We start from the raw sequence: 26,876 nt of genomic DNA, 5'->3' as shown, positions 1-26,876 counted from the left end.
GGCAAAGACAAAGAAGGATTGGTAGGCTAGAAGGAGTTAGAGACTACGAAAAGCTAGAGTCTATCTATGTAGTACTGTTGAAACCCTAGAGTTTGAGGGCCATTAGCTGAATCCCAATTCAGAGGCACTATAGGGTGGTGGCTGGGGATTATGTTTGTTTGTGTGTTTGTGTGTGTGTGTGGGGGGGGGGGGGATCGGGCTCCATCCTCTGGAGTAGTTGGTTGAGGAAAGGTCAAGGGCCTGGTAAAAGCCTCCAAAGATCAAAATAAAAAAGCCAGGCAAGAGCTAACATCTTAATCCTGGTCTCTTCCTTCCTGATCAGGTTATGGGATTCTACCAGGGGATGCCCTGTTCTGGCTAAAGGAAACTTTTCCCTGGCCCGGAGTCCTCTTTTATCGTGCAACCTATGCCTCACCTCTGGTTAGTCACCCCCTCCTTAACCGCATCTCCTCCCCCGCCCCCCAACACACCAGCATCCCTGCGTCGCCTGCTTAGTCCACTGCCCACCCGGGAACCGGGTCGGAACCTCGAGCTGCTCCACGTTCCATCCGGTTACCGTGGCAACACCATCCGGCGGAGCCAGGCGGTCCAATCGGAATCTTCCGTATCTCCGAAGCTGTGTCCAAGGTGGGGACGTGGGGGGACGAGGAAGGAATGAGGAAGGGGGCGGGAGGGGGATCTGTCTGTCAGGGGCGCTCGGACGATGCAAATAACCCCACTCGCCAGAGTCCAGGAGGACGGAAGAGGGGGTGGGGACCAAGAGCGGGGCAGGGGTCTCAGCCTCCTGTCAAAGGGGCGGGGGAAGGTCGAGTGACGCGAGACTGGATTGGAGCAGGCGGAGTTGGGACCTGCTTGGGGGAGGTAGGAGGGGGCTGGATCCAGAAAGAGCAAAAGGCGGAGAAAAGGAGGAAGGGAGGATAGGGCGGCTCACTGGGGCTGACGCTGCCCGAACGGCTCAGAGGCCCGGGAATCTCCGCTCCTCTCTAAGCGGAAAAGGCGCCCCCCCCCCCCCTCCCCACTCTCGGCTCTCTCTCCTCCTTCCTCTCGCAACGCAACTTCAGCTCGGAGCGCACCTCCCTCTCCCCGCCTCCTTCCCAGCCTCCCCAGGCTTAGATTGTCTGGAGAGCTCGCCCTCGGACAGACCGGGAAACTTGAGCCCCTTGGAGCGGCGCTGGGAAACCTGCCTCCTCTACCCGACGGGCGGACGCTGCAGTCTCCGAACCCCCTCTTTCCCCTCTTCCACTCGGACTCGAATTCGACTGTTCACTAGTCCGCGAGGAAAGTCTTTCTTCTCGTCCACTTTTGCAGGCGCAGCTGGGTCCCCAGCCTCGGCAGCCTCCCTAAGTCTAGGGGAGAAGGATCCTACCCGCTAGGGAAAGCTGCGAACTCCTGGAGCCAGTTCTTCGCGTCCTTCTTCCCTCCTCCCTCCGCCACGCATCTCTCTCCTCTCTACGTGGGGCTCAGGCTGAAACCCAGAACAACAAAACGCAGATCTCTCCCGACCGCTGCCTTTTCTCCTTTTCCCTCCCTCCCTCGTTCCTCTTTTTTTTTTTCTTTTCCTTTGGAGGAAAGATCCGTGGGCGCCTCCGAAACTACAGACTCTCCTAGAGACCACTTCTTCGGAGCTAAAATAGATTCAGAGACGTGGGGTCTTTCTCGTCTCTCCGAACCTCCTCCCCGGTCTCCAGCCAGCTATTGAAAGAACCCAAAACAACCCCTAGACAAACCCAGGACCGTTTCGGGGAAGGGAATGTGGTGGTTTTGAGAACGGAACCCCCCTTTCTAGCCCCCAACTAATCTATGCAGCTATGTCTTCATTTATAGGCGCTTCTGCCTGGTCTAGGCTTCCCAACAGCTGAGACGCGCCCAGGACTGGCATGGATCTCTGCGCGGCGACTCTCTGATCCTACCTCCAGGCTGCCCAGGGAGCTAGCCGAGGGAGCGGAGCCGCCAGACGGACCGCAGCGGGCGCGGATACTCGCAGCGAGTCGGGTTGGGGTGCTGGGGGTGGGGGGCGGGTAGGCGCCGATGGACGGGGAGATGAAGGTCTGAGGCTCGGTTCTGTGAAACGTGACCATGTGGATTAAACAGCTCTTAGGAATCAGGTGAGAAGTCCTGTGTGTGCGTGTGCGTGTGCGTGTGCGTGTGTGTGTGTGTGTGTGTGTGTGTGTGTGTGTGTGTGTGTGTGTGCGCGCGCGCGCGTTTGGGAGATCTTGGGCAGTACTTTAATTAATGATCCATAAAGACCAGGCAGAAGATCTCTCTGCTGTCTTCCTTCTTTCTTCCTAGTGTCCGCCGGGGGTTTCTCGGTTAATTTCTAACCAAATGGGGAGGAGGGGAAAGCAGATCACTGAAGAGCTCAGCCCTTCTCTTAGGGGACGCTCTAGACCTCTCTCAGGCTCGGCCAAAGGCGAGGAAGAACTGGAGCCTTTGGGGTAGCGGTTCCCTATTCTCCCCCCCGGCTTCAGCGCAGTGTCCTGGCCGTCCGCCCCAGCCAGACTCCTCTCCTGCCAGACCGGTGTCACCTACCGGAGGGTCACTTGCTGGCGGCCCTTGGGAGCTGGGTAATAGAACAATCTGGGCTGAGAGGCCAGGCTCCTTTCTTTCGGAGCGCACTCCAGAAGGAGTTACTAAATTCAACGCAAAATCACCAAGCACTTGCCTAGGCGGTCCCCAGACCCTAAACGGGGGACCGTTCCGTAGCCTAGCCTTGCTAGGAACAGAGGCTTGGAGCCTCCCTAGTTCAGATGAGTGCTCATAGCCGTGGGCCCTGGGAACCCCTCGGGCAGAAGGGCGAGCATCGTCAAACGTGCATGCAATCTCCCGGAGATAAATGGGACAGGGGGAAGCAAGTGCCAGGCATGCACGGCGTGTGATTCCCAAGCCACTCTTCCACCTGCGTGGACACCCGCGTAGGTGAGGGCGGGGACCTCCGCTAAGATCGCTGGAATTAGCCAGGGCTCGGAGGACCCAGCTGCCTACGAGTAGAGCCGCCGCTGCCTTCTGTTTCCGAGGCAAACTTTGTCCTATAGCTCCCGATGGCTGGCCTTGCCGCCTGCGCCCTGCTCTCCTGGGTCAGACTCTGGCTGCGGTGTATGACTCTGGTCTGGAGAGGCCAGGTCTCATCTAGCACCAAGGATAGGGCCTAGGAACGCGGTCGTAGCGGGCAGCCTTCAGAAGCCGTCGGTGCGGAGCCCGGAGCGCGCCTCTGAGCCAGGCTGACAGAGTGCGAACCCTGGCTGAGCAGGGCGGGGGCGGAGGCGGAGGCGGAGGCAAGCAAGCCAACTTGTCCTTCCGCAGTTTGTCCACTGGGATGCACTGCACTCCCGCTTTGGGAAGAATAAGAATGGGAAGGAAGGAGGCTGAGACAGGAATACTGCCCTTTCCTCCTCCGGTCCCCCCACCCCCAGGGCAACGGGGGGGGGGGGAAGGGGGAGGTGAGGAAGAGGGAGGGGGACTGGACCCCCTGTCAGGCTCTAATTTGAGACTAGAATTTGAAAAAAAAAATGTAAAGAAAGGGTTGGGATACTTCCCAAGCTATTCAAGGGACTCTTTTTATTTTCGAAAATCCAGTCTCCTACCAATTAATTTAAATGCCATCGCCTTCGTAAAAATAATATATTTAAATCCCTCAAATGTCACTATTTTCCTTCCTCCCAAAGCTTTCCTTCCGTCTTATCCCTCTGCCTAGTGCTCCTCCCAGGGGTCTAGGTTGAAGCAGGAATCTTATTTACTCACTTGGGTTTCAAAGGGTTAATAATGAAGCCAATTGAATTGAGTATTGGCTGGAAGAGGAATCAATACTGGTGGGACCCGCTAGATAAGGAGTCAGACATTGGGGAGGGCCTGTCCAGGGCAGGAGACACACTGGAGTTGCTTGTTTTCATCTCTCTTCTGTCCTCATTTTGCAACAGTATCCTAATTCATGGTTTATTTTGTTGAATGTTATACTTTCCGTCTCCTAATGGCTGAGGTCTCTTCCCAAACCTCAAAGGTTCTGGGTCTGGGGAAAGAAGCTCATTATCTAACCTTTTTCTCATTCACATTTTGTGTTTTCTGATTGACATTCGCTTACCTTATAATCCATGCATTTTTGGTTACATTTGCGAAGTTATTTGGAGTGAAGTTCTATTAGGATTGTTAAACTGCTAGATCAATAAACCTCTGCATTTTTATAAGGAAGGAAGGATGCAGCTACTGGTGGTGGTGGTGGTGTGTGTGTGTGTGTGTGTGTGTGTGTGAGAGAGAGAGAGAGAGAGAGAGAGAGAGAGAGAGAGAGAGAGAGAGCATATAATTGACTCCAACTAAGGGTCGGTCTATTTGTTTCAAAACAACACTTCTAATATATGTACTAAGTGATAAAAAATTGGGGGTTTTGCTTTAGAGAATGGAACTTTGGCATTGGTTTTTGAAAACATCTCTAAGGCTTTTTGAAATGATATATTTTCTTCCCAGTTTTATCTAAGGTATTGTTACTGAATTTAAGTTTGTGTTTCATCTTGCCTAAATGCTGACATCCTGAGATAATATAAATGCCATTTCCCCATCATCTTTCAGTGCACCAAGGTTTGCAATAAGCATATGTACCTATTTAAATACTAACTAGGACTCTATTGTGTGTCAAGGTCACAAGAGGCATTTTGCAGCTGAAATAGGTGTGTGGTCAGCTAGCTAACATTTTTGATCCCCTTTTCTTTGAAGGAATGCTTCTGCTTACCAGGCTAACATTGCCTCCCCCCCCACCACCACCACCCAAGTCCAAGTCAAGATAGGGCCAGTAAAGCATGGAGAGAGGCAATGAACTGATGACTCTGATGGATGGCTCAGCTCTCTCTGGACTGTTTGGTTCCAGTTTCAAGGATGGAGCAGTTTGAGGACTTGATAGGATTAGTTGGTTTGTGACCTGTGAGCTGAAGCAGAAGCACAAGAGAGATTCTGAAGGAGGAAGAGGGGGAGGAAGAGGAGGAGGAGGAGCAGGAGGAGGAGAAGGGGAAGGAGGAAGGGGAGGAGGAAGAGGTAGCCTGAAGATTGTCTTTCCAGAGCTAAGCTGTTTAAGTGTCACTGAAACAAAACACAACAAACAAACAAAAGGAAAAAAAAAACAACAACAACCAACCAAACAAAAAACAACCCTAGAAAGTAACTTCCCACCAATTCTAATCAAGCAACCTCTCTAGGATTGCTTGGTTACTTTTAATTTGATTTTGCATGCTTTTTATTTATTCACTCAATTTGGGATCAGAAGCTTACCGAGGGACTTATGAGCTCTCTGGGCCTTTGCTCTTATTTGTGAAGGGAATCTTTAGCTTTAGATGCCAGACAATTGAACAAACATCCTAGAACAGGTTAATCCCATAGCTCTTCTCCTAGACCTAGTCTTTCAGCAGGACACCTTTATTTTAGAATGGGAAGTGGCTATATTCCCCCAATATTTGTGCTCTGGAGAGCCAGATACTTTTCCGATGCATGCTGAATATCCATCCCAGAACAAGGATCCTTTCCCCAGGGGGAATTCCTGTGGAAAAACCCCTTTGGCTAACCTGTGGGCAGGAACACTGCTTTGGAGGTTCCTGTAATGACAAAATTAGAAACGATTGAGTTCTGGGCATCACCAATATTCTCTGTAAACCCAGACAGCAGCTGGCATTGTCAAGCTTGACTTTTAGTCTTTGAATCAAGTGTTCCTTCCATAAGCATCCTCATCCCAGTAAATCCAGGCTATCTCCCACTCCTAGCTGTTACTGATGCTGCTGAAGGTGAAATTGATCACAACTAGAATCTATCTAGTGCCATTGACAATGATACCTACCAGTGGACAATCCTCCTTGAACAAAGCTCACTTTCATGCAGCAACTAAACCTGATGCTAACACATTCCCTTCCCTCCTTGCAGCCCCAATCCTTCTCCCAGGGGCCCCACCTGGGAAATTGTTGCTAGGCAAGGGGGATGTAGCATTTTCTCAGGAGATGAAAAAGAGTGAAATTCCTCTAGGAGCCTCTTTTCATCTTCCTTTTATTAGATGGATTCAATAGTGGGATGAAGCTCCATTCAAAGGTTTTTTTAGATCTCTCTCTCTCTCTCTCTCTCTCTCTCTCTCTCTCTCTCTCTCTCTCTCTCTCTCTCTCTCTCTCTCTCTCTCTCTCCTCTCTCCTCTCTCCTGGTTATTGATATCATGGATGATAGTGGAACAGGTTTCATGTGTTTTTTAATCTGACAACTCTGACCTGGACTTCAGTAATTTGGCTTGTTATGGGTTGTAGATTAGATATTCAAAGATCTCCTTGAAGTATCTTTTGGGGAAAATAAGGGGGATATTGTATCTCAACCATGTCAATTAAAAATCTGTCCTGTATCATCCTGTGGGCAAATACAAAATTGGCTGTATCCAGTGGCCAGCCATCTGCTAGGCTTCTGTACCATGTTTGGGGTTAGAGAACAGTCATCTGTTTAAAATAAGTAGTTGCTAAATTTTCTTCAAAGGGTAACAAGTCAGCAGAGACCAAACTGATGTAAAGATTAGCACTGAAAGCCAAATATATCTTTGATCTAGATTTTTTGTGTGTGTCTGTTTGAAGTCTGACACGAGAGAGTTTCATCTTCCCTAATGCCAATTAGACAAAAATGTCATGGAGGCAAAAGAATTGTTGCTGGTCACCTGAAGCAATCCAACAACACCTGGGGGAAAAGAGCATTAGATTTGGGAGCCAAAGGACTGGGTTCTAATTCCTACTTTGCTGTGGAGAAGTCACTTAATAACTCTGGGCCTCAGGTGATGCAGTTGGTAATAGTCCTGGACATGAAGTCAGAAAGACTTGAGTTCAAATCCTGCATCACACACTTACTGTCTGGGTGACACTAGGAAAGTCACTTAACTTCTGTCTGATGAAGTTTCTTTATCTGTAAAATGGGAATAATGATATCACCTACACACCAGAATTGTTGTGATGATCAAATGAGCTAATTTGTGCCCTTTTCAAATTAGATATAAATGCTAGTTATTAGTGAAACAGAAAGTATGTGTTGGACTCACTGTGTGCATACATGTGTGTGTGTGCATATGTGTACTAATAAAATGTAAATCCCTTTATGTCTGGGACCTCTCCCTCTCTTTCCACTCCCCTCATCCTGTCTTTACATCATTTTATTCCAGTGTATAGCATAGTATCTGACACATATCATTCTCTTAATTAATGTTTCTTACTTGATTAGTCATTGAGGCCCCCATCAATAACTTAGTAGTTCATCCTTTAAAGAATTGCTTTAGGAACAGAGAGGTTAAGTGACCTGTTTAAGGTCACTAAAAACAGGGTTTGAACTCCAGTTCACTCTAAAATCTTGCTGGATATATGTGGAAAAAAATCCACAAAATTCAAAATTCCTTTTCAGGAGGGAAGAAACTGATGAATTAAAATTTCCTGGCCCCTAAGAGAATAAACTGTAGAGTCTCCAGCAGGGCACCAGTGACCAAATATGGTGATGTGTCCTCCACAACAGGTCTAGTAGGTATGGAGAAGGACAGGCTACCTTAGTCACTTCCTCATCTCTCTAGTATATTCTCTAGCTGTAACACAATATAAATGGGCCACTGTTTCAGCAGAGCTGAGTCCCCAAAGCCCTTTACAGATGAACCACTGAGAACACTCAGTTCACCCAGTGCCAGGGAGGAATGAAGCAGCTGCCTAACTGTCTTGTAGCGATCGGACTCAGCAGCAGGGCAGGAAGGGAGCAGGCTCAGCCTTAATTAGAACAAGGAGGAAAGGGGAAGGAGGCACAGTGAAGTCTCTCAGCCTAGAGTTTCTCTGAGGTGCCCTATTCCTCTTCTCAAGAGACCCTAGGGACTTTGAATAGCCAGACGACCAGTCTTTATCTATGGGTTTTAATGGTTAACAAATTTAAATTCTCCCAAATCAGTCCTGAGCAAGGAATTCTTACACATTGTTGATGAGGTGGAGTTGCTTCATTAGCTACAGGAAAACCTGCCCAGAGGTGGCTGGCATATTTAAGAAATCATGTGCTCTGCCCTTCTGCTTACTTTTTATTGCCTGGAGTCCTGGGGAGTTGGGGAGTGAGCTCCTGCAGCCTCCTTTCTTTTAAGGCTCCACTCCACTGAGCTCACTCTGAAAAACGCTGATTTAATCTGGGGCCAAGGAGATGTTTTTAACCTAGGCAGTCCTTTGCTATTAGTTTATACACCTTTATCCTAGGCTGCACCAATTTTAAATTTGCCAGTGTTTCCTAGCAAATGAGAACATGTAAAGGTAGGGGTCTTTCACCTCTTCTTTCCTCTTTATCCCTTTAATATATAATAGAAAAAGCACTGACTAGAATCATAACACAAGGGTTCAAGCCCTGCATGTAACACCTTTTTCCTATGAAGCCTTGGGACACATTACTCCAATTCCGTGGGCCTCAGATTCCTCATCTATAAAATGAAGAGATGTTAAGTACTTCTGTGGTACTTAACCAGCTCTGGATATGAGTCTAGGTTAAATGACTTGTACAAGAACGGGTAGAGCTGACTTTTTAACTCAAATCCTTTGATTCCAAATCAGATATTTCTCCCTTCACAATACCACATGATTAACCTAAATCTTTTCCCATCCATGAATGTCCTTGATGGTGTTTTTTTATACCACTTGTGATTTACAGGTCATTGTTTGCAATATCTGCATCAGTCTACTTAAAACTACCATGCCTCTTTCTGCTGGTCATTATACTTTAGTACTTCTGGGGTATATGTTTATATGCTTCTTCCCCTGCCCCCCACTGAGTGGTACAAGATATTTCTTGACCATTACAGTAAGAAACCTGTAACTTTTAGTAAATAGTCTTTGAGAGTTTTCATGGTGGTTTTCAAATCATCAACCTCCAAATTCATCCATCCACTTATCCTTCCTTCCTTCCTTCCCTTGTCTCTCTATTGCACATCATCTATCCCTCCCATTTTTCATCCTTTGTACAAATATTGATTACAGGCCTACTAGGTGTGAACACCAGATGCTAGGGACTATAGATATACATATGAATACAATATGACCCTTGTTTTTAAGGAGTTCAAAGTATGGTGGGAGAGAAGAGATGGAAGCAGAACGATGTAATAGAAAGATAACTAGATTTAGTGTGAGAGGTCCTTGGTTTATATCCTGTTTCTTCTGCTTATGAATAATGTGAATGTGAATAATCCCGTGTATGTATTGGAGGCTCATTTATAAAAAAAACAAACAAACACAAAACAAAACAAAACCAGAGGGTTAGACTGAATGTATTTCTTTTCTTTATTTCTTTTTTTGGGGGGCTGGGGGTGGGAATGATTGTGAAGTGACTTGCTGAGGGTTACACAGCTAGGGAGTGTCAAGTGTCTGAGTCCTGAATCCAGGGCTAGTGCTTTATCCACTGTGTTTCCTAGCTGCCCAGACTGAATGTATTCTGAGGTTCTTTCCAACCTTTATTCTATCATGAACTACTCCACAACATAGAGTAGCTTATGTCATATGAATATTATTTTAGAGAGTAATTGTTGATCTCAGAATTCTATAGTCTCAGATTCAGAAGAGACCTCAGAAGCCATTGATCCCAATCCCCAGAAGAATGAGGATCCCATCTACAATACACCCAGGCTCTGCTTGAAGACCTCAAGGGAGGGAGAGCCTATTACTTCCTGATTCAGCCCATTTCACTTTTGGAGAGTTTTAATTGTTAGGAAGCTGTTATTTTTATCAAGGCTAAATTTGCTTTTTTGTAGCTCCCACCCATTGTTTTTAGTTCTATATTTTGGGGCCAACCAGGGAAAGTCTAATTTCTCTCCCATATGAGAGTCCTTTAAATACTTCAAAATAACTTTCATGTCTGCTTGAACCACCCCCACCCCCCAGGCCTCCTGATTAAACATCTCCAATTTCTTTACTTAGTACACATCTAGCACAAATTCAAGTTCCTTCTCCAATCTGGCTCTGCTTTTCTGGATACTCTCTAGTTTATTAATGTCCATCTTAAAACATGTAATTCAGAACTGAACAGAATATTCTGGATTTAGTCTGCCTAAGGCAAGAGAACAATGGAACTACCTATGATCTCCGTTGTCCTAGACACTAGGCCTCTTTTAGCCAGCCTAACATTTATTAACGTTCTTAGTAGCCACCTCACATACTTGATGCTTCCTGAGCTCAAAACCCATTAAACCCCTGGGTCATTTTCAAATCAACTATCATTTAGCCAAACCTTCCCCGCATAATACTTTTGAGATTGATTGTTTGAACCCAAATGCAACACTTTCCATTTATCCATTTTAAATGTCAAAGAATGTCAGAGTAAGAAATTATATTGTCTAACTCATGCCTCAACAGGGACCCCATCTCAGCCATCCCAAACAAATGATCCTCTAATATTTGCATGAAGAATTTCAGGGATGGGGAGTGCACTCTCTCATAAGGCAATTCATTTCATAATGCTTGAAAAAGGCTTTCAGGAAAGCCTTCTTATATCTAGCTCAAATTTACCTCTCAGCAATTTAATAATGGTTCACATTTGCATAGCTTTGGTTTAACCTATGTCAGCTAAAGAGTTTAAGGTTTTCCAAGCTCTATACATATATTAGTTGACTCTCACAATGACCCTATTCATAATTATTATCCTCATTTTTCAGATGAAAACTTCAGAGAACCTATATGACTTATCAAAGGTCACACAGCTACTAACAACTCTTCTCAATTTCAAGTTTAGCATTCTATTCACCACATACTATGCTTCCCATTTGCCTAATAGTCCTAATTCTTCCCTTTGAGGTGAAGCAGAGCAAATCTAATTATCCTTCACACATCAGTGCCCTATAGTACCTAAAGACAGATAAGCCTTGTCCTGTCCAGGCTAAACAACCCCAGTCCTTTCATGATAGAATATAGTATCTATTTCTCTCATCATAGTCACTTCCTTGCCCTGGATATACTCCCATTTGTGTGTGTGTGTGTGTGTATTTTTTTTCTATATGGTTCTGTCCAGTGCTAAATGAAAGATAGATGGAGTCTGACAAAGGGAAAGAACTCTGAAATTCCAAATGAGCAAATTGAATCTCAGGAAAGTTAAACAATTTGGTCAGTCAAACACCCAGTATATGTTTATGACAGGATTTAAGCCTAGAACTCTCCTGATTTCAAATATCCAACTCTTTTCATTCAATATTGTTGCCTCAAGAATTTGTGAGTGCTTGCACTTCAGCTGTAAGTGCATAAATCAAATATTTAAATGAAAAAAAAAACAAGAAAAAAGGAAAAAAAGAAGAAAAAAACCCATTCATTGAGGGAAATATTTGCTTGGATGAAATAAATGTGTGAATACTCCTACAATGATAGAATTGGCACTTATAAGTAGCTTTAAAAGAGATGATCATTCTCTTTCAAGTTTGCTAATATATATTGTTTTTTGAATATCAGTAGGGAGAAGGCCTTGCCTCTCTTATGGAAATTTTCTATAAATTCTGTTGAACTGGCAAGATGATCTTGGTCTTTCTTATAATGGAGACTCCTATGTAAGAAAAATCTTTCATTTGAGTCATTCATCCAGCACCGGTAATAGCAGTGCCAAATACTTAGTGTGTCCTAGCTAATCATACATGGCTGCCCCTCCTCAAATACTCCAATGAATCTGTGATCTCAATGATTTGCAAATTTCCTCCTACTATAAACATTACAAAATCCCCAATGCCTATCCTTCCTGTGAAACATCTGAATTTCTTCCTATAAGTCCCATCAGTCTTGTAGCTTTCCTCACTTTGTCCTGATGTTTTTGTTTGTCCTTCATTCTTTAAGAGGACTGTGACATCAGGGTGATGCATGACTTGAAGTGAATTGGATTTAAGTGAGGGAAGGGCTTTGCAAGGTCACCAACCTCATTCTCTCCTCCAGAGTCATCTAGGTCTAGTGGCAAGATATACATCAGGATGGCTGGAGAAAGCCCAGATATTTAAGGCGATTGGAGTTAAGTGACTTGTTCATGGTCACACAGCTAGTAAGTGTCTGAGGTGTATTTGAATTCAGGTCCTCATGACTCTAATACCAGTGCTCTATTCACTGTGCCACCTAGCTTTGTCCTGATATTATGAAGTATAGAGTATAGCTTTCTCTGGTAACACCATTCAATCTCATTCTTCTTTGACGATCTTGATTTCTTCTATGTTATAGCCTGATCTCCCATAGCTTGAGCTTCTTATTGCCTTCTGAATGTTACTAATATTTAAATCTTAAGAGATTATTATATTATCTGATTCATGGCCATATTATACCAGTTACATGTTAATATTTAAAAAATGGATATTTGTTTCTAGGAGAAGTTTGAAGCTATCAAAAGAGCTGTATAATTTTATGAAAGTAACAAAGGCTATTGTCCTACTTAATTCTGAATCCAACTAATTGTTTACATGTAATATATATGATGTATTTTTATTATATCTATCTTCGATTTCTATCCATGTCTATATATGTATCTATGTCATCTCTACCTCCTTCTATCTATGTTATCATCACTAGTAACAAAATCTAGAATTTATACAACATTCTAAGGTTTTCAATTTACATATATTGTGTCATTTGATCATCTATCTATCCATATATTTATTTATCCTTTTATCTATCAATCTATCGATCTATCCTTATGGATGATTTCTGTGTTTTCCATTTTCTGGAAAATACTCATTGTTCATCCACTTGATTTTTTTTCTGTGTGGATGGTTAGTGTTAATTCTTTGGAATGCTTATCAATCTCTTTCCTGAGAATGTGCATCATTTTGAAGCTTAATGCAAGCAACAAAATGACATCTGAAAAGAAGAAAATACTAAGCATCCCACTTCTACAGGATAGATATTAGAACTATACATTTGTGGTATGAGTCTTTCGTTTGGGAAGTCTGTTTATGTTAAGAAGCAAAACCATGAATTCTCAGATAGCACACTTTAAATAACTGCATTTATGAAACTTTGAATTTGTCGCATTGATTTTAAAAAAGCTCGGATTCCTGTTTTAGATTTCTGTGCCCTACAATAAAGGAATTTTCAGGCTACAGGAGGCCAGGTGATATGTACTGGTAAAAAGTGATGTTATACCACAGCTCTATTAGACAATGCAAGGTATCAGGAAAAAGAAGGCTATAGATAGTAACCTGTCAGTTTGGATATCAGGTAATATTCTGACAGAAAGGGGAGAGAGACAAAGACACACAGAGAGAGAGAGAGAGAGAGAGAGAGAGAGAGAGAGAGAGAGAGAGAGAGAGAGAGAGAGAGAGAGAGAGAAAGAAAGAAAGAAAGAAAGTGTGTGTATGTGACAGAGACAGAGACAGACAGAGAGAGAGACGGAGACAGAAAGACAGACAGAGAGAAAGACATGCAGAAAGAGATAGAGAGACAGACAGAGAGAGAAACAGACAGACAGAGGTAAAGAGAGACAGAGACACAGATACAGAGACAAACATAGAGAGACAGAAACAAAGAGACACACAGAGAGATAGACAAAGAGACAGATAGAGAGACAGAGACAGAGAGAGGTAAAGATAGAGAGAGACAAAGACAGAGGCAGACAGGCAGGGTGGAGATAGACAGAGGCAGAGAGAAAGGCAGAGACAGACAGAAACACCGAGAGATACAGAGACAAAGAGAGACACAGAAAGAGACAGACACAAGGAAATGGGAGACAGAGAGACAGTGACAGATAAAAAAGACACAGAGTCAGAGATAGAGACAAAAAGACAAAGAGATATGTAGAGATAGAAGGATTGAGAGATACACAGAGACACAGAGAAAGATAGACAGAGGGACAGAGTCATACAGAAAAGAGACAGAGAACAAGAGAATGGCAGTAGAGAATTGTTATCTTCCTAGAGAGAGCAGAGGGCACACAACACTGATAGTAAAAGGGGTGTGTGTGTGTGTGTGTGTGTGTGTGTGTGTGTGTGTGTGTGTGTGTGTGTGTAAGAGAGAGAGAGAGAGAGGGAGAGAGAGAGAAATAATTTGGGGGGGGGTTCTTAAAGGGCTGACTCAGCTGACTCAACAAATCTTTCACATCTTGGCCAGGTTGCTATATTTTTTGGGGGGATGGAGTGGGGGGAATAATTCTTTCCACCACTCACAGCCTCTTGGCAGAAGAAGAGACCCCAGGGTCCATCCAAGATAATCCATTGCTTAAAAATAATTCTTCCTCCAATGAGTGGTCATTCAGACCCTGTTTGATGTCCTTTAGTGAGTGGGGATCTACTGTATCTCAAGCCAACCCATCCAATTGAAAGCGCCTTGATGATCAGGAAGTTATGCATTATGTGGAATCAAAATCTGCCTGTTTGAATAAATCTCATCTATCTTCTGGCAACAACCTTAAAAAAACTTGAAGAGACTGAACCTGAATTTTCTCCCACCATACTCCAGGCCACAAATATTCTCTAAGCTAAAAAATTCTAAAAAGAGAACATGAAACAGACCACATTCATAATACTTCCAACTTGGTTGAGGAGGCACTCAGAATTGGGGAATAAAGGCAATAATCTCTCTGTAGTGGATCAATGGTGAGGTCAACAATGGCACTTAGAAATAACCAAAGGTATTAGAGAAAGAACAGGTCAACTAGATCATCAATTTCCCTCTCCTAAGGTGGGTGTCACAGAAGCCTTTGTCCTAATGCTCTGTTTCCCTCCAAGTTCCTTTGACTCTGAGAATCTTAATAACTTAACTTGCTTTTGACAGAATGGGGCTGTAATTGCCCACCTAACTAGACTTTAATCAGAAGCACAAAGAAATGTTCATCATCTCACAGGATACAGAATAGCAAGGGGCCCTAGGTATCATCTAATTTCCAACAGTCCTCATTCCATAGATAAGGAAATGGAATATAGGGGGATTTGTTACCTGATACCCCATCCCCTCCTCTCAGTTCTTAAAATTCTCACTCTCACTAAATATCTTGCATTGACTTATCTGGATACAGGTTGTGCTCCTCAATAAAAGGCTAATTTCTAGAGAGAAAGGACTATATTTAATTTTTGTTTTTATATCATGGCCACCTATGTTAAGACATTGCACCTTATAGGTGTTTAATAAAATTTTGATGAATTTTATTATTTGAACTCATACATGCCATAAATAGCTGAGTCCACATCCTCTGGTTCCATCTCTTGTCTCTTTCCACTCCATGTATGAGGAGAAGAAATGTTACTCAGAAATATCTAAAGGCTGAAGCTCTCCTCATTCCCTTCCCCTGAGATGGCTTTTTTTGTTTGTTTGTTTGTTTGTTTGCAGCTATTTAGGAAATTGAACCTGGCAAAGAATAGACTCAGGGGGCATATGATAGCTGTCTTCAAGTGTTCAAAGGGGTATCATGCCTTGTTCTGATTGGCCCCAGAGGGCAGAACCAAGAGTAATGGGGAGAAGTTGCAGAGACAGATTTAGATTCCGTTTCACAGGAAATGAACAAACAAATAACATTCCTGGCAATTAGTGTTGACCAAAAGTTGAATGATTTGGTTCTGTAGTGAGTTACTTACTTACTTACTGGAATTCTTCAAGCAAAGGTTAGATAACTATTCATGTGGGATATCTTCTAGCTCTGAGAGTCACTGATTTTGCTGATGTAGGGTAGCAGTATCTTTTTTTTTTCCATTTTCCATCATTAAAAAAAAAAATGGAAGCTTTTGTGAATTCTCCCCAAACTAAATCTTGACCTATCTGCTTTCCTCTCACCCATATCTGGATCTTGGTCCTTGTATTTAATCCAGAGGAAATTCCTTAAAGCACAAGGAGTCCAGGACTCTGAAATAAAACTGTTGCTTTCCTGTTCAACTATGAAAACAATCTCTTACCACTTAGGAGGAAGCCCATTTAGGCAACTTCGGTAATATTACTAAAAAGTCACACCTCACAATCTCCTATCCTATCACTTTTTTCCTTCTCTTCTGGAAAGAGACAAGTTGAAACAACCAGCCACAGAGAAAGCTGTGTCTCCTGCTGAGAGTTGGGTGGCTTAGAGAACTATAGGATTCTTTAGGGAGCCAATTACTGGAGATGAGAAAATGTGTTTATTTTTCTGACACTGCATTCCAGAATCCCTGAAAATGTTGATGGAACATCTACATTAGAAAACCTAGCCCACCCTGGTATCTTACAGTAATATTCTTATACACCACACAAACACACACACATACACACACACACACACACACACACACACACACACAAACACACACATGCTGGGCCAGATTCCAGTGGCCATTCTGCTAGCTGCTTTATTAAGGCTCCAACAAAGGCCTAATTTACTATCCTTTACCACCCTGGAGGGCTCTCTTAATTCTCCTGCCTTCCCTAGTTCCTCCTTCCCTCAGCATTTTCAAATCTAATTTAGTTCTGTCCACAAGAAGCCTGATGCTCTATAGAAAAGTTAAGCCAGAAATTGCTTTAATTTAGTCCAATTTAATTCGATTTGTTAATAAAAAATAATGACTAACATTTCAATAGCATTTTAAGGTTTGTTAAATGCTTTACATGCTATTTCATTGAGTCCTTGTAACAACACTTGGAGGTTGTGTTACTATTACCGCCATTTTACAAATGAGTATGAAACAGATTGAGAAGTTAATGACGTGCCCAGGGTCACCCAGCTAGGAAGCAGAAGTAGGCAGATTTCAACTTAGATCTTTCTGACTCCAAGCCAGGCACTCTATCCATTGTCACCTAGTTGTTTCTTGATGTTCATATCAGTTCAACTTCAGTCAATTCAACCAACACTTGTCAAACATGTGCAATGTGCTTGTTATTTGGAATTCAAAGACATAATGAAGGGGGCACCTAGGTGGCGCAGTGGATAAAGCACTGGCCCTGGATTCAGGAGGAGGTGAGTTCAAATCCACTCTCAGACACTTGACACTTACTAGCTGTGTGACCCTGAGAAAGTCACTTAACCCTTATTGTCCTGGGGGGAAAAAGACATAATGAAATAACCCCAACCTTCACAGAGCTTGCATTCTAGGCAATAGATGTTGTCTATGCAGGTAAATAAGTATAAATTGTGCACAAAGTAATTTTAAGAAGGAAAGATTGAGGTGGGGCAAAAAAAGTCTCATACAGGATGTATTGTCCAGCCTGGGTTTTGAAGGAAGCTGGGAATTTCATGAGGCAGAGGTGAAGGAGGGCGTTACAGATGTAAGTGGAAAGGATCATTTGTGCAAAAGGATGGAGGTGAGAGATTCCATATCATATATAAGAAACCTCTAGGAGGCCAGTTTGATTAAAACAGAATTCATGAATGGATCTTTCCTAATATCCTGATTCTTTGGACCAATCAGACTCATGGCAACTAGGTGGTATAGTGGATAGAGTGCTGAATTTGAACTTAGGGAAATGACTTGAAATCCAGCCTCAGACACTTACTGGTTGTCTTACCCTAGGCAAGTCATTTAACCTTTGTCTACCTCAGTTTCCTTAACTGAAAAATGGGGATAATGATAGTACCTATCTCCCAGGGTTGTTTTGAAGATTAAATGCGATTGGATTTGTGTTTGTTTGTTTGTTTGTTTTAATTTTAATTCATTTGACAGGTAAGGGAATCTGAGATTTAGGCAAAGAGCTAGTAAGTGGCAAGACTAGGAATTGAATTTATGCTACCATAATTGTTAACCCTTTATATATTAACAAACATTTCTGCTAGGAAAGGAGTAAGGAAACCTATGCAAATAAATATGGTAGTGAGGACGGTAGATTTGTTAGAAAAATATAATGCATATTAACACTAAATATCATGCCACTTTGCACTTGTGTAGCATTATTTTTAAAGAATTTTCACATTTATTAATGAGATTGGATTTGTAAAACACTTAGCACAGTGCTTAGCACGTAGGGGACACTTAGTATAGGGTGTTTTTTTTTCCTTTCAGATTAGAGTATTTTGGGTTTTGTGCGGTGTCTAGACTTTAAGGAAGTTTTTGTTAGTGCCAGAAAATCTGGGGTATCTTTTGAGGAGTTGAAGATCAACATGGTTGTTAAATTTGGACAGATAGGAAAAAGTCCTTTTACAACAGTATGACTTCCCTGTCTGGTTTGATGAAGGTAAAGTAAAGAGGGGGAGATGCCTCTTTTTGATCTGTGTCTGAAAGAAAGGCAGAAGGGGAAGATGGAGGTGATTTTCCAGATAATCTAGGTTAAGCTCCCATATACACTGAAGGAAGCCAAAGTTTCTAGGGCACAATATTCTGCTGCCTTCATTACTCAACTTCTGAAACTTCCCCTATGCCACCATTCCTTCTTTTTTTAAAGGAAGATACTTTCTCTTTCCTCAAGGGCCTCACACAGCTTTGGCACATAGTAGGTGCTTCATACTTTCTTGCTGAATATAATGGAATGTGGGCAGACTTCAGGTCCTTTTTAATACTGACTCATGGGGGCAGCTAGGTAGTACAGTAGATAAAGCACTGGCCCTGGATTCAGGAGGACCTGAGTTCAAATCCGGCCTCAGACACTTGACACTTAGGAGCTCTGTGACCCTGGGCAAGTCACTTAACCCTCACTGTCCTGCAAAAATGAAGAAGAAGAAGAAGAAGAAGAAGAAGAAGAAGAAGAAGAACAAGAAGAAGAAGAAGAAGAAGAAGTAACTAAGTATTGTTCTTAATGACTGAGACACTTGTGACCCTGGGCAAGTCACTTAACCCTCACTGTCCTGCAAAAATGAAGAAGAAGAAGAAGAAGAAGAAGAAGAAGAAGAAGAAGAAGAAGAAGAAGAAGAAGAAGTAACTAAGTATTGTTCTTAATGACTGAGACACTTGTCTTGTCATCCTCCCTACTTTTCAGCCACATGTAATGGTGAAAGAGAGATTCTGTGTTAGCCACCCCTTCTGCTTCCTCTTTGCATCCTGCTTCCTGTACTCTCTCTTCTCTCCTCAGTCTGCTACTGCCCCCAGAAAATTCCCAGTGTCCTTCTGCCATCCTTTGGCTTCCCAGAGGCTCTCTACACAATCCTGAGAATGCCTTTCCTACTAAACAAGGCAATACCCATGCTCTGGGCATCTCCCCATCAAAACTTATATGTCCCGTGGTCCATTGTTTCAAGAGCTTGATCCTTCAACCATGCATTGTAGTGGAAAAATTGTTGAATTTGGAGTCAGGAGATTGTTTTGTCTCTGTCCTCTGAAATTTACTATTTTATGTAACCTTGGGTAAATTGCATAAATGCCCTGCCCCTCAGTTTCATCCACTGTAAAATGTGAATAATGCTTTGGACTACCTACTGAGGTTACAAGATAGGTAATTGTGTGTATTTGTGTTCATATATATATATATGTATATATGTGTGTGTGTTTATGCATGTTACCTTAATTTTTAAGCTATAGAAATGTTCTATTATTGATCAACCATTATTTATGATTCAGATGTAAATGTGGGATACTGATTCAGGAAAAAGATATTTGCATTGTAACAGGCATTTTTGGGCTCCATACTACCTTAAAGGAACAATGGCTAATGGGATTAATTCCAATTGCGACAATTTCAGATAAAATGGAGGGCATGTGTGGGAGAACATATTTACATTTGGTCAGGGAGTATGGAACAGGGGGATTAGTCATGTCATATACGTGGCCATCTGATTCATCTTTGGGTTATCCCTGCACTGCTTCTCAATAAAAGAAAAAGAATTTGAAATTTGTCTCCTCCAAATAACCTAGAAGGAGAATTGTTATAACATATTTTTGGTGAGGCATCAGTGGATTTGAAATTCATCAATTAACAAATCTTTGCCCTTTTCATCCATCAGCTTCCCAGTGATTCAGAAACCTTAATTAACAGAGACTCTTAACAGTCCTGTGAGGTCAGAAAATATTATTAACCTCATTTCACAGATGGGTAAACTGAGGCATGAGAAGGTTAAGTGATTTTTCTAAGGTCACACTGAAAGTCAGCAAAGGAGGATGCCCAGAATTTGAGGTGAGTTTTTCTCAGAGTGATTGCAATCTTACATTCAGCTTTTGTTACAGGAAAAAGGATCATTGCTAATGGGGTACTGGGTTTCTTTGTTATTGTTTTTGCTATATTATATGATAATTTTCATCTGTAAAAGGAGTAAATTGAAATAGATGCCTTGTGAATTTTCTTCTTGGTGTAAATCTAAGAACCTATCATCCTATGTGTTTGCTTTAATGATGTCTGGGTGCTTATACAATAAGAATATGACTTGTATTTATCAGGATGAAATGTGTGTGAGATGTTCAACTCTGGGCCAAACTTTCAAGTCAAAATTTTACTCAATAGCTAGAAAGACATGAGTTCATATCCAGGCTCAGACATGTATTTTCTGTATGACCCTGGGCAAATTTCTTAGTTTCTGCCTCAGTTTCCTCATTATTATGTTAATAATATTATGCCATATCAAAAATGATAATAATAGCTTGCACTAACTTATTATAGTAACAAAATAGTAACAAAATCATTCCCGTGCTTCTTTTCCAACTCCTCATTTTTCAATGTCATAGCTAAAGACTACATCTCTACTACTGGCCTATATGCACTTTGAACATAAAATGCCTTATATGTGTTATCTCATTTCATCTTTACAACAACACTTTGAGGTAGGTGCTATAATTATCCCCATTTAATATGATGAGAAAAAAATGGGCAAATCACTTCAACCTGTTTACCTCAGTTTCCTCATCTGTAAAATGAGCTGAGAAAGAAATGGGAAGCCACTCCAGGATCTTTGCCATGAAAACCCAAATGGAGTCATGAAGTGATATACACAAACAAAACAAAGGAACAATAACAAGAAAGAACAAAAACTGTACTAGTAAATGAGCTAGGTGCCAAGACAAAAATGAAGCAGTCCTAGCCTTCAAGGAGCTTATGTTTTATGGAATCCAATAAGATCATAAATCTAGAGTTAGGATAGGTAACTAAGGCCATCCAATTGAACCCCCTCATTTTATAGTTGAAGAAACTGACATCCAGGGATTTTGTGACTTGCTCAAGCTCATACTGGGAGTAAGTGTTGGAAGCTCTTGGACTTTAGGATTGAGGGACAACCTTCTTTCCATTATCTCCAGATTGTGAGGGATTTCAGAGGTCATGCCATCCAACCTATATATTGAATATATCCGCTCTATGACATCCAATGACATGTGGCTAAATAGACACTCCTTAAAGTACTCTTGAATTTTCTCCTGGCACTGAACTTTGATGACTCAGGGAGAGTGAGGCTCATGACTTTGTGAAATTCTTCCTCACTTAAATCCAATTCTCTAGGAAGTCAAGACATTACCCATCGTCTACTATTTTACCCAGACATCATGATTTTTTTGGCCTTCTTCCAAAAGGAAAGATGGACAGCAACTCAAACACTGCTAGTGATGGGCAGTGTGTTCCATTTTTGAAATACTCAAATGCTTAGACATGTTTTCTTTTCATTGAGTTTAAGGTTGCCTTTTTGCAGTATTCACTAATGGTTGCTACCCTTGAGACCAAGGAAAGCAAATCCATACTCTCTTAAAAATGACAGCTTTTGAACTTCATGTACAATTATTGTTAAGTATGATCTCATATATCTCCATCTATGACCATAAAAAAGGAGTTGGGAAAAATGAGTTGGGGGCACATAATATTGACACATTCCATCAGAGACTTAAACTGTCACAGTTGAAAATATTTCTAAAGGGAATTAGTACTATTTTAGGGTTAGTCTTAGGAAGTCCAGTACACTGAACAAAATCAGACCCTGAGTTGGCCGTGAAAGACACTATTTTAGGAAATTCATTCATCTCTCTTGTCTTTTTTCCCCTTCATGTATGCATGACTTACTGTACTTCTCCTTAGAAGACAGAACTAAATGAAAGGGCATTTTATAATGAGGTTAAGACCTCCAGTCAAAGGTCAGATAACTTTTCAGATTGAGATGGTCAGCAAGAGAAGGCTCTTTGTGAGAAGAGCCATCTCAGTTCTCCAGCCATTCTCTTTGTCCAATTCAGTCATCAGCAAACTATAGCAAGAAAGATTCAGATAAAACATCAGAAACCTTCCTTTGCTGTATGAATGAATAAGTAAATGTGGAAACCAATCATCCAGGGAAATGGGATTTTCCATTCCTAGAAAGCTTCTAAGAGGACGATCAGCAGTCATTTGTCATGGGAGATTTAGGTTCATCCTGCTTTGGAGAAGGGAACAAAACTGGGAGCATCTTAAAATTCCTTCTTATTCTAGGTAGAATGGAGGCTATCTAGTTCCTTCCTGTTACTTCTGATGGACTTTTTTTTAGAGAAATATTAGGCAGAATTGAGATAACAGACTTGACTCAGTAACATTTCTTTAAAAATATTAATATCCTTGCTTTTTACATCAGCTAGATTCTCCCCCTTCTTTTTGCATACTCCTCCCAGGAAGCCATTCCATAGATATGTATGTGTGTGTATGTGTATGTGTATATCTATCTATGTATATGTATATATGTATGCATGAATATGCATGTATATATGCATATGTACACAAAACACATGTGCATATGTATAAATATATATCAAAAGAAAGGAGAGAAAATAAATAAGCAAAGTGATCAGTACTTTAAAGAACACCTGATATTACATATAGTGTTCCACCCCCAAAGGAACCCTCCTGATTCCCCCTAACACAGCCACCCACACAGACACATGTATACATATCTTGATAGATCAGTCAATCAAATAACATTATTATGTGATCACCCGGTATGTTGCATTCAGGGTGTTGTGCTAGGCCTGTAGGGAATTCAAAGGCAAAGAAAGCTTTAATAACATGATTTTCCCCTCATCTTTCAGGAGCAAAGTATAGTTGTAGAGATAGAAATATGGAATGGAATGGAATGAAATCTAAGTGTTTACTGTGGGCCAAGGAAGATACCAGGGGAAAGTAAGGTACTACCAGCTCTCTAGGGTCTCACAATACTTTCGCTGAAGGAGCCAACCCAAATAGGAGGCTGCAGATACAGGGTACATGTAAAGGTTCAATGGTCTTTGGAGGGCAGCGTGGAGTGGGGAAGAAGAAAGAAGAAAGAGGAGACAAAAGAAGAGGAGAAGAGGAGAGAGAGAGACAGAGACAGAGACAGAGATAGACAGACACAGAGAGGCAGAGACAGATGGACAGAAAGAGAGAGACACAAAGAGGCAGAGAGAGATAGAGAGACAGAGACAGACAGAGAAAGAGATACAGAGACAGAGAGAGACAGAGAGAAAAAGAGAGACAGAGACAGAGACAAACAAAGAGACAGATGTGGAGAGACTGAGAGACAGAGACAGAGAAAGAGACAGAGAGAGAGAAAGAAAGAAAGAAAGGAAGGAAGGAAGGAAGGAAGGAAGGAAGAAAGAAAGAAAGAAAGAAAGAAAGAAAGAAAGAAAGAAAGAAAGAAAGAAAGAAAGAAAGAACATGGACAGAGAACTGAAAAAGATGAAGGTCTTTAAGTCAAGGCTACTTGACCTCTGGCCAGGTATGTAACTCAGATGATAAGTGTTCAGGTGGGCATATTAGGTGGCCTCTGAAGTTGATTCTATGACAATATTAACCAGATTTACTGATTCCTTCACACATGAAGGTTAGGCTAGATTTTACTCTATTAGTGGGAGGAGGCAATGCAGTATAATGCAAAGAACAATAACTTTGTTCTTTAAAAGTTTATATTTCATCTCTGCTTTTGCTATTTATTTCCTGTGTCACCTTGAGCAAGTCATTTCCACCCTTGGCCTTTGTTGGCTTTATCTTTAAAATGTAGAGTTGGGGGTAGGTGGCAGGGTCTGGGCTAGATAATCTCTAAATTCTCTTCTACAAAATTGTTTTCAAGCTGCCCTCTAAACAAGAATTTTCTTGGCTCATCTCCAATGCTTCCTTTTAGATAGCACCAAGTTCTCTACCACTGCCTTTGGTCAAGGGGCCTTAAAGTGAACAAGTTTTGTTTTGTTTTATTTTTTTTTTGGTGAGGCAATCGGGGTTAAGTGACTTGCCCAGGGTCACATAGCTAGTAATTGTTAAGTGTCTGAGGCTGGATTTGAACTCAAGTCCTTCTGAATCCAGGGCCAGTGCTCTATCCACTTCACTACCTAGCTGCCCCTAAAGTAAACAAGTTTTAAAGCTAAGATCCTTACATGGGGTCAGCAGTCCTAGACTTGGTGTAAGTACTTAATAAATGGGCACTATATAAATGTCAGCTACAGCAACAAAAACAACAACAATAATGTAAATCATTATATTCGTGGTATAATAATAACTATTATTATTAAAAAAGAAAGTAATGCATGTCTTTTTAAGCCATCTTAAGTACAGACTTTTGAAATCAGATAGGCCTTTCTGCCAAGCCTGGAGAATTGCCTAGATTTGCTCACATGATAATGCAGTTATCATGGTAATCCTTCATCTCTATCTGCCTTGGACTTAAGGCTTCTCCTTTGGACTGAGGCTTTGTAAATGACTATTGGAGATAACCTAGGAGAACTTCCTTCTTGGGTGAGTGAGGAGAAGGCATCCCACAGAGAGGACATGACTTGCCTAAACTCACATAGGCTGGTGGTGAGTCACAAGGCCCAGACTCTGGCCCAGGTCCTCCACCTTCTTGGAAGATCATGTTCTGTGGGAAAAGCTTAAAATTTAGAGTCAAATTTAGGAGGCAGCTACATGGTTCAGACGCTGAGAGTGTGGGATCTGGAGGCAGGAAGTTCAAATGTAGCATTGAGTACTTAACTAGCTCTGTGACCTTGGACAAGTCACATCATCTCAGTCTGTGTCATCTGTATTCTCATCTGTAAAATGGAGATAATAATAACATCTATCTTCCAGGGTTTTTGTAAAGATAAAAATGAAATAATATTTGGAAAGGAATGTGCAAAAGCAGCTATTATAAAATTAGGGCACCTAGGTGGTACAGTGATAGAGCACCAGGTCTGGCATCTGGAAGACCTGAGTTCAAATCTGGACCAGTCATGTCACCCTGTTTGCATCTCTTTCCTCATCTGTAACATGAACTGGGAGAAGAAATGATGAACCACTCTATTATCTCTGCCAAAAATATACCACAAATTGGGTCACAGAGATTTGGGCATTTCTGAAAAATAACTGGACAACAAATTATTAAACCACAGCTATACCTTCTACTGCTTTTGTGACCTTGGAAGAGAATCACATTGTGTCTTTGTATCCATTTCCATAACTGTAAAATGTAGGGAATAGGTGGGTTTGATTGCTTGTCAGGTCCTTTCCAGGTTTAAATCTGTGCTCTTAAATATGAACTCAGTGTTCTTCCCAGGTGGAAATATATAGAGTTTTGAAATATAAATTGGAGTGCAGAAAACTGATATGGCTTTGAGATATAGCCTTCCAATGGATGTGATTTCTTTCCCTCTGAGTGCCTCAGTATTTTGTTTCTACCTTGCTCAATCATTTTTAATTCAACTCTTTCTTTTTCTGCAAATAGGGAATATGAGGCACAGAGATAGAGGCAGTGATGTAATCAAAGTCACAGACTTTAAAAATAAGTTCATATTGATGTCTTCTGGGTCCATTTGTTTGTTCATTTATTTGACATCAGAATAATTTTCTTCTGTTTCCTTTTTGCTATGTAACAGAGACAGTTATTAGAAGATCTGGGATTTAGCAATAGAGCTTTTGTTTCCCGGACCACTTCAGTTTCCACCACCCTATTCTACCTCTTCTAGCCTCATATTACTTCTATCCTAAACAGTGGTGTGAGATTAAAATTGGATATTAGATCATAAATCTACCCTATTTAACCTTTCCCTTAATTTATCTCCCAGACTAGTAAATGGAAGAAGCTTCTGGTTTTCTAGATAGAGCTTTTATTGTATCGTAGTCACAAGGTGATGTTGATTAGAAGGATAGGAAAGTAGAAATACAATACAAATCATCTTAAGTCTAGGCTTAGTCTATATTCTGTATAAAACTCACCAAAAGCAGAAGGCCACCTTTAGGGCGAGAGACAGAGTCAAGCGTGTGCTGTTAACCGGGAGCCAGGCCGTGTCAAACTCCAGTCCGTGTCTGTCTGTGCAGCGCAGCCAGGAGACCAGCAGAGCAGGAAAAAAAGCCCCACTTCCATTCTCTCCTTGCCTTTTAAGCTCGCACCCCGGAAGTCGAGTGCTCAGCAGGCAATCTGGCGTGCGTCGCAGGCGGACTGGTGTGCGTAGCTCATGCTGTTGGTCTCCTCCCCAAAAGGGTGGTCCTAAGAAAAAACTGGCATCTCTCCATTATCTAACCGACTGTTAAAACTTTTTACCACAGTGGCAATACTATTCTCTCTAATATATCTTGAATTATTTCTATAATGTTGCAAATGAGAAGCAATGTTGAACGGAGTGTTGGGTTTGGAACAAAGAACTCATGGATTTAAACACTCTCTCTGATATAAACTGACTGTAGGACCTTGACAGACATTTAACTTTGCTCTAAGAAGCTCTCTAGGGGTAAGTTGCAGAGATGGTGTCAATAAGTATTAGTAAAAGAGGAATTCTCTATATCTGATGACATCATGAATGCACCAATCCATTGAAGCACTACATTCATGAAATGTTAGGTCCTCTTCATATTCTCCACCTTATGAGTATGATAGGAAGAGAAGAAGGAAGGAAGGTAACAGGCAATTATTAAGAATCTACTATATAATGAGTAGCTTAGGTGTTATTGTGCTTAGAGCACCAGTGCAGGAGTTAGGAGGACCTGAGTTCAAATCTGGACTCATATTCCTCATAGTTATGAGGCCCTGAGCAAATCAATTAACCCTGTTTGCCTCAGTTTTCTCATCTGTCAAATTAGCTGGAGAAGGAAATGACAAACCATTCCAGTATCTTTGCCAAGAAAACACCAAATAGGTTCACAAAAAGCCGAACATGACTGAAATTACTGCAGAAG

At 41.7% G+C, this 26,876-nt stretch overlaps 1 protein-coding gene across 3 annotated transcripts in view; it reads left to right on the top strand.

Moving 5' to 3' along the window:
- Nucleotides 1–825: 825 nt before the first annotated feature.
- The window catches only part of AJAP1 (adherens junctions associated protein 1), a 271,201-nt gene continuing 245,150 nt past the window's right edge, over nt 826–26,876 (top strand). For 2 of the 3 annotated variants that reach the window (XR_006355763.1, XR_006355764.1), the window contains exon 1: nt 897–2,105. Coding sequence is in view for 1 of the 3 variants with exons in the window: in XM_043997816.1 (XP_043853751.1) it covers nt 2,077–2,105 (29 nt within the window). In the remaining 2 variants the exon portion in view is untranslated. Of the gene's footprint in view, nt 2,106–26,876 lie in introns of all 3 variants that reach the window. The other variant, XM_043997816.1, reaches the window with a different exon arrangement.

Source organism: Dromiciops gliroides, chromosome 3, assembly GCF_019393635.1.
Source record: "Dromiciops gliroides isolate mDroGli1 chromosome 3, mDroGli1.pri, whole genome shotgun sequence".
Taxonomy (NCBI): Eukaryota; Metazoa; Chordata; class Mammalia; order Microbiotheria; family Microbiotheriidae; genus Dromiciops; species Dromiciops gliroides.
The sequence above is the reverse complement of the archived record's forward strand: the minus strand, read 5'-3'. Positions and strand labels throughout refer to the sequence as shown.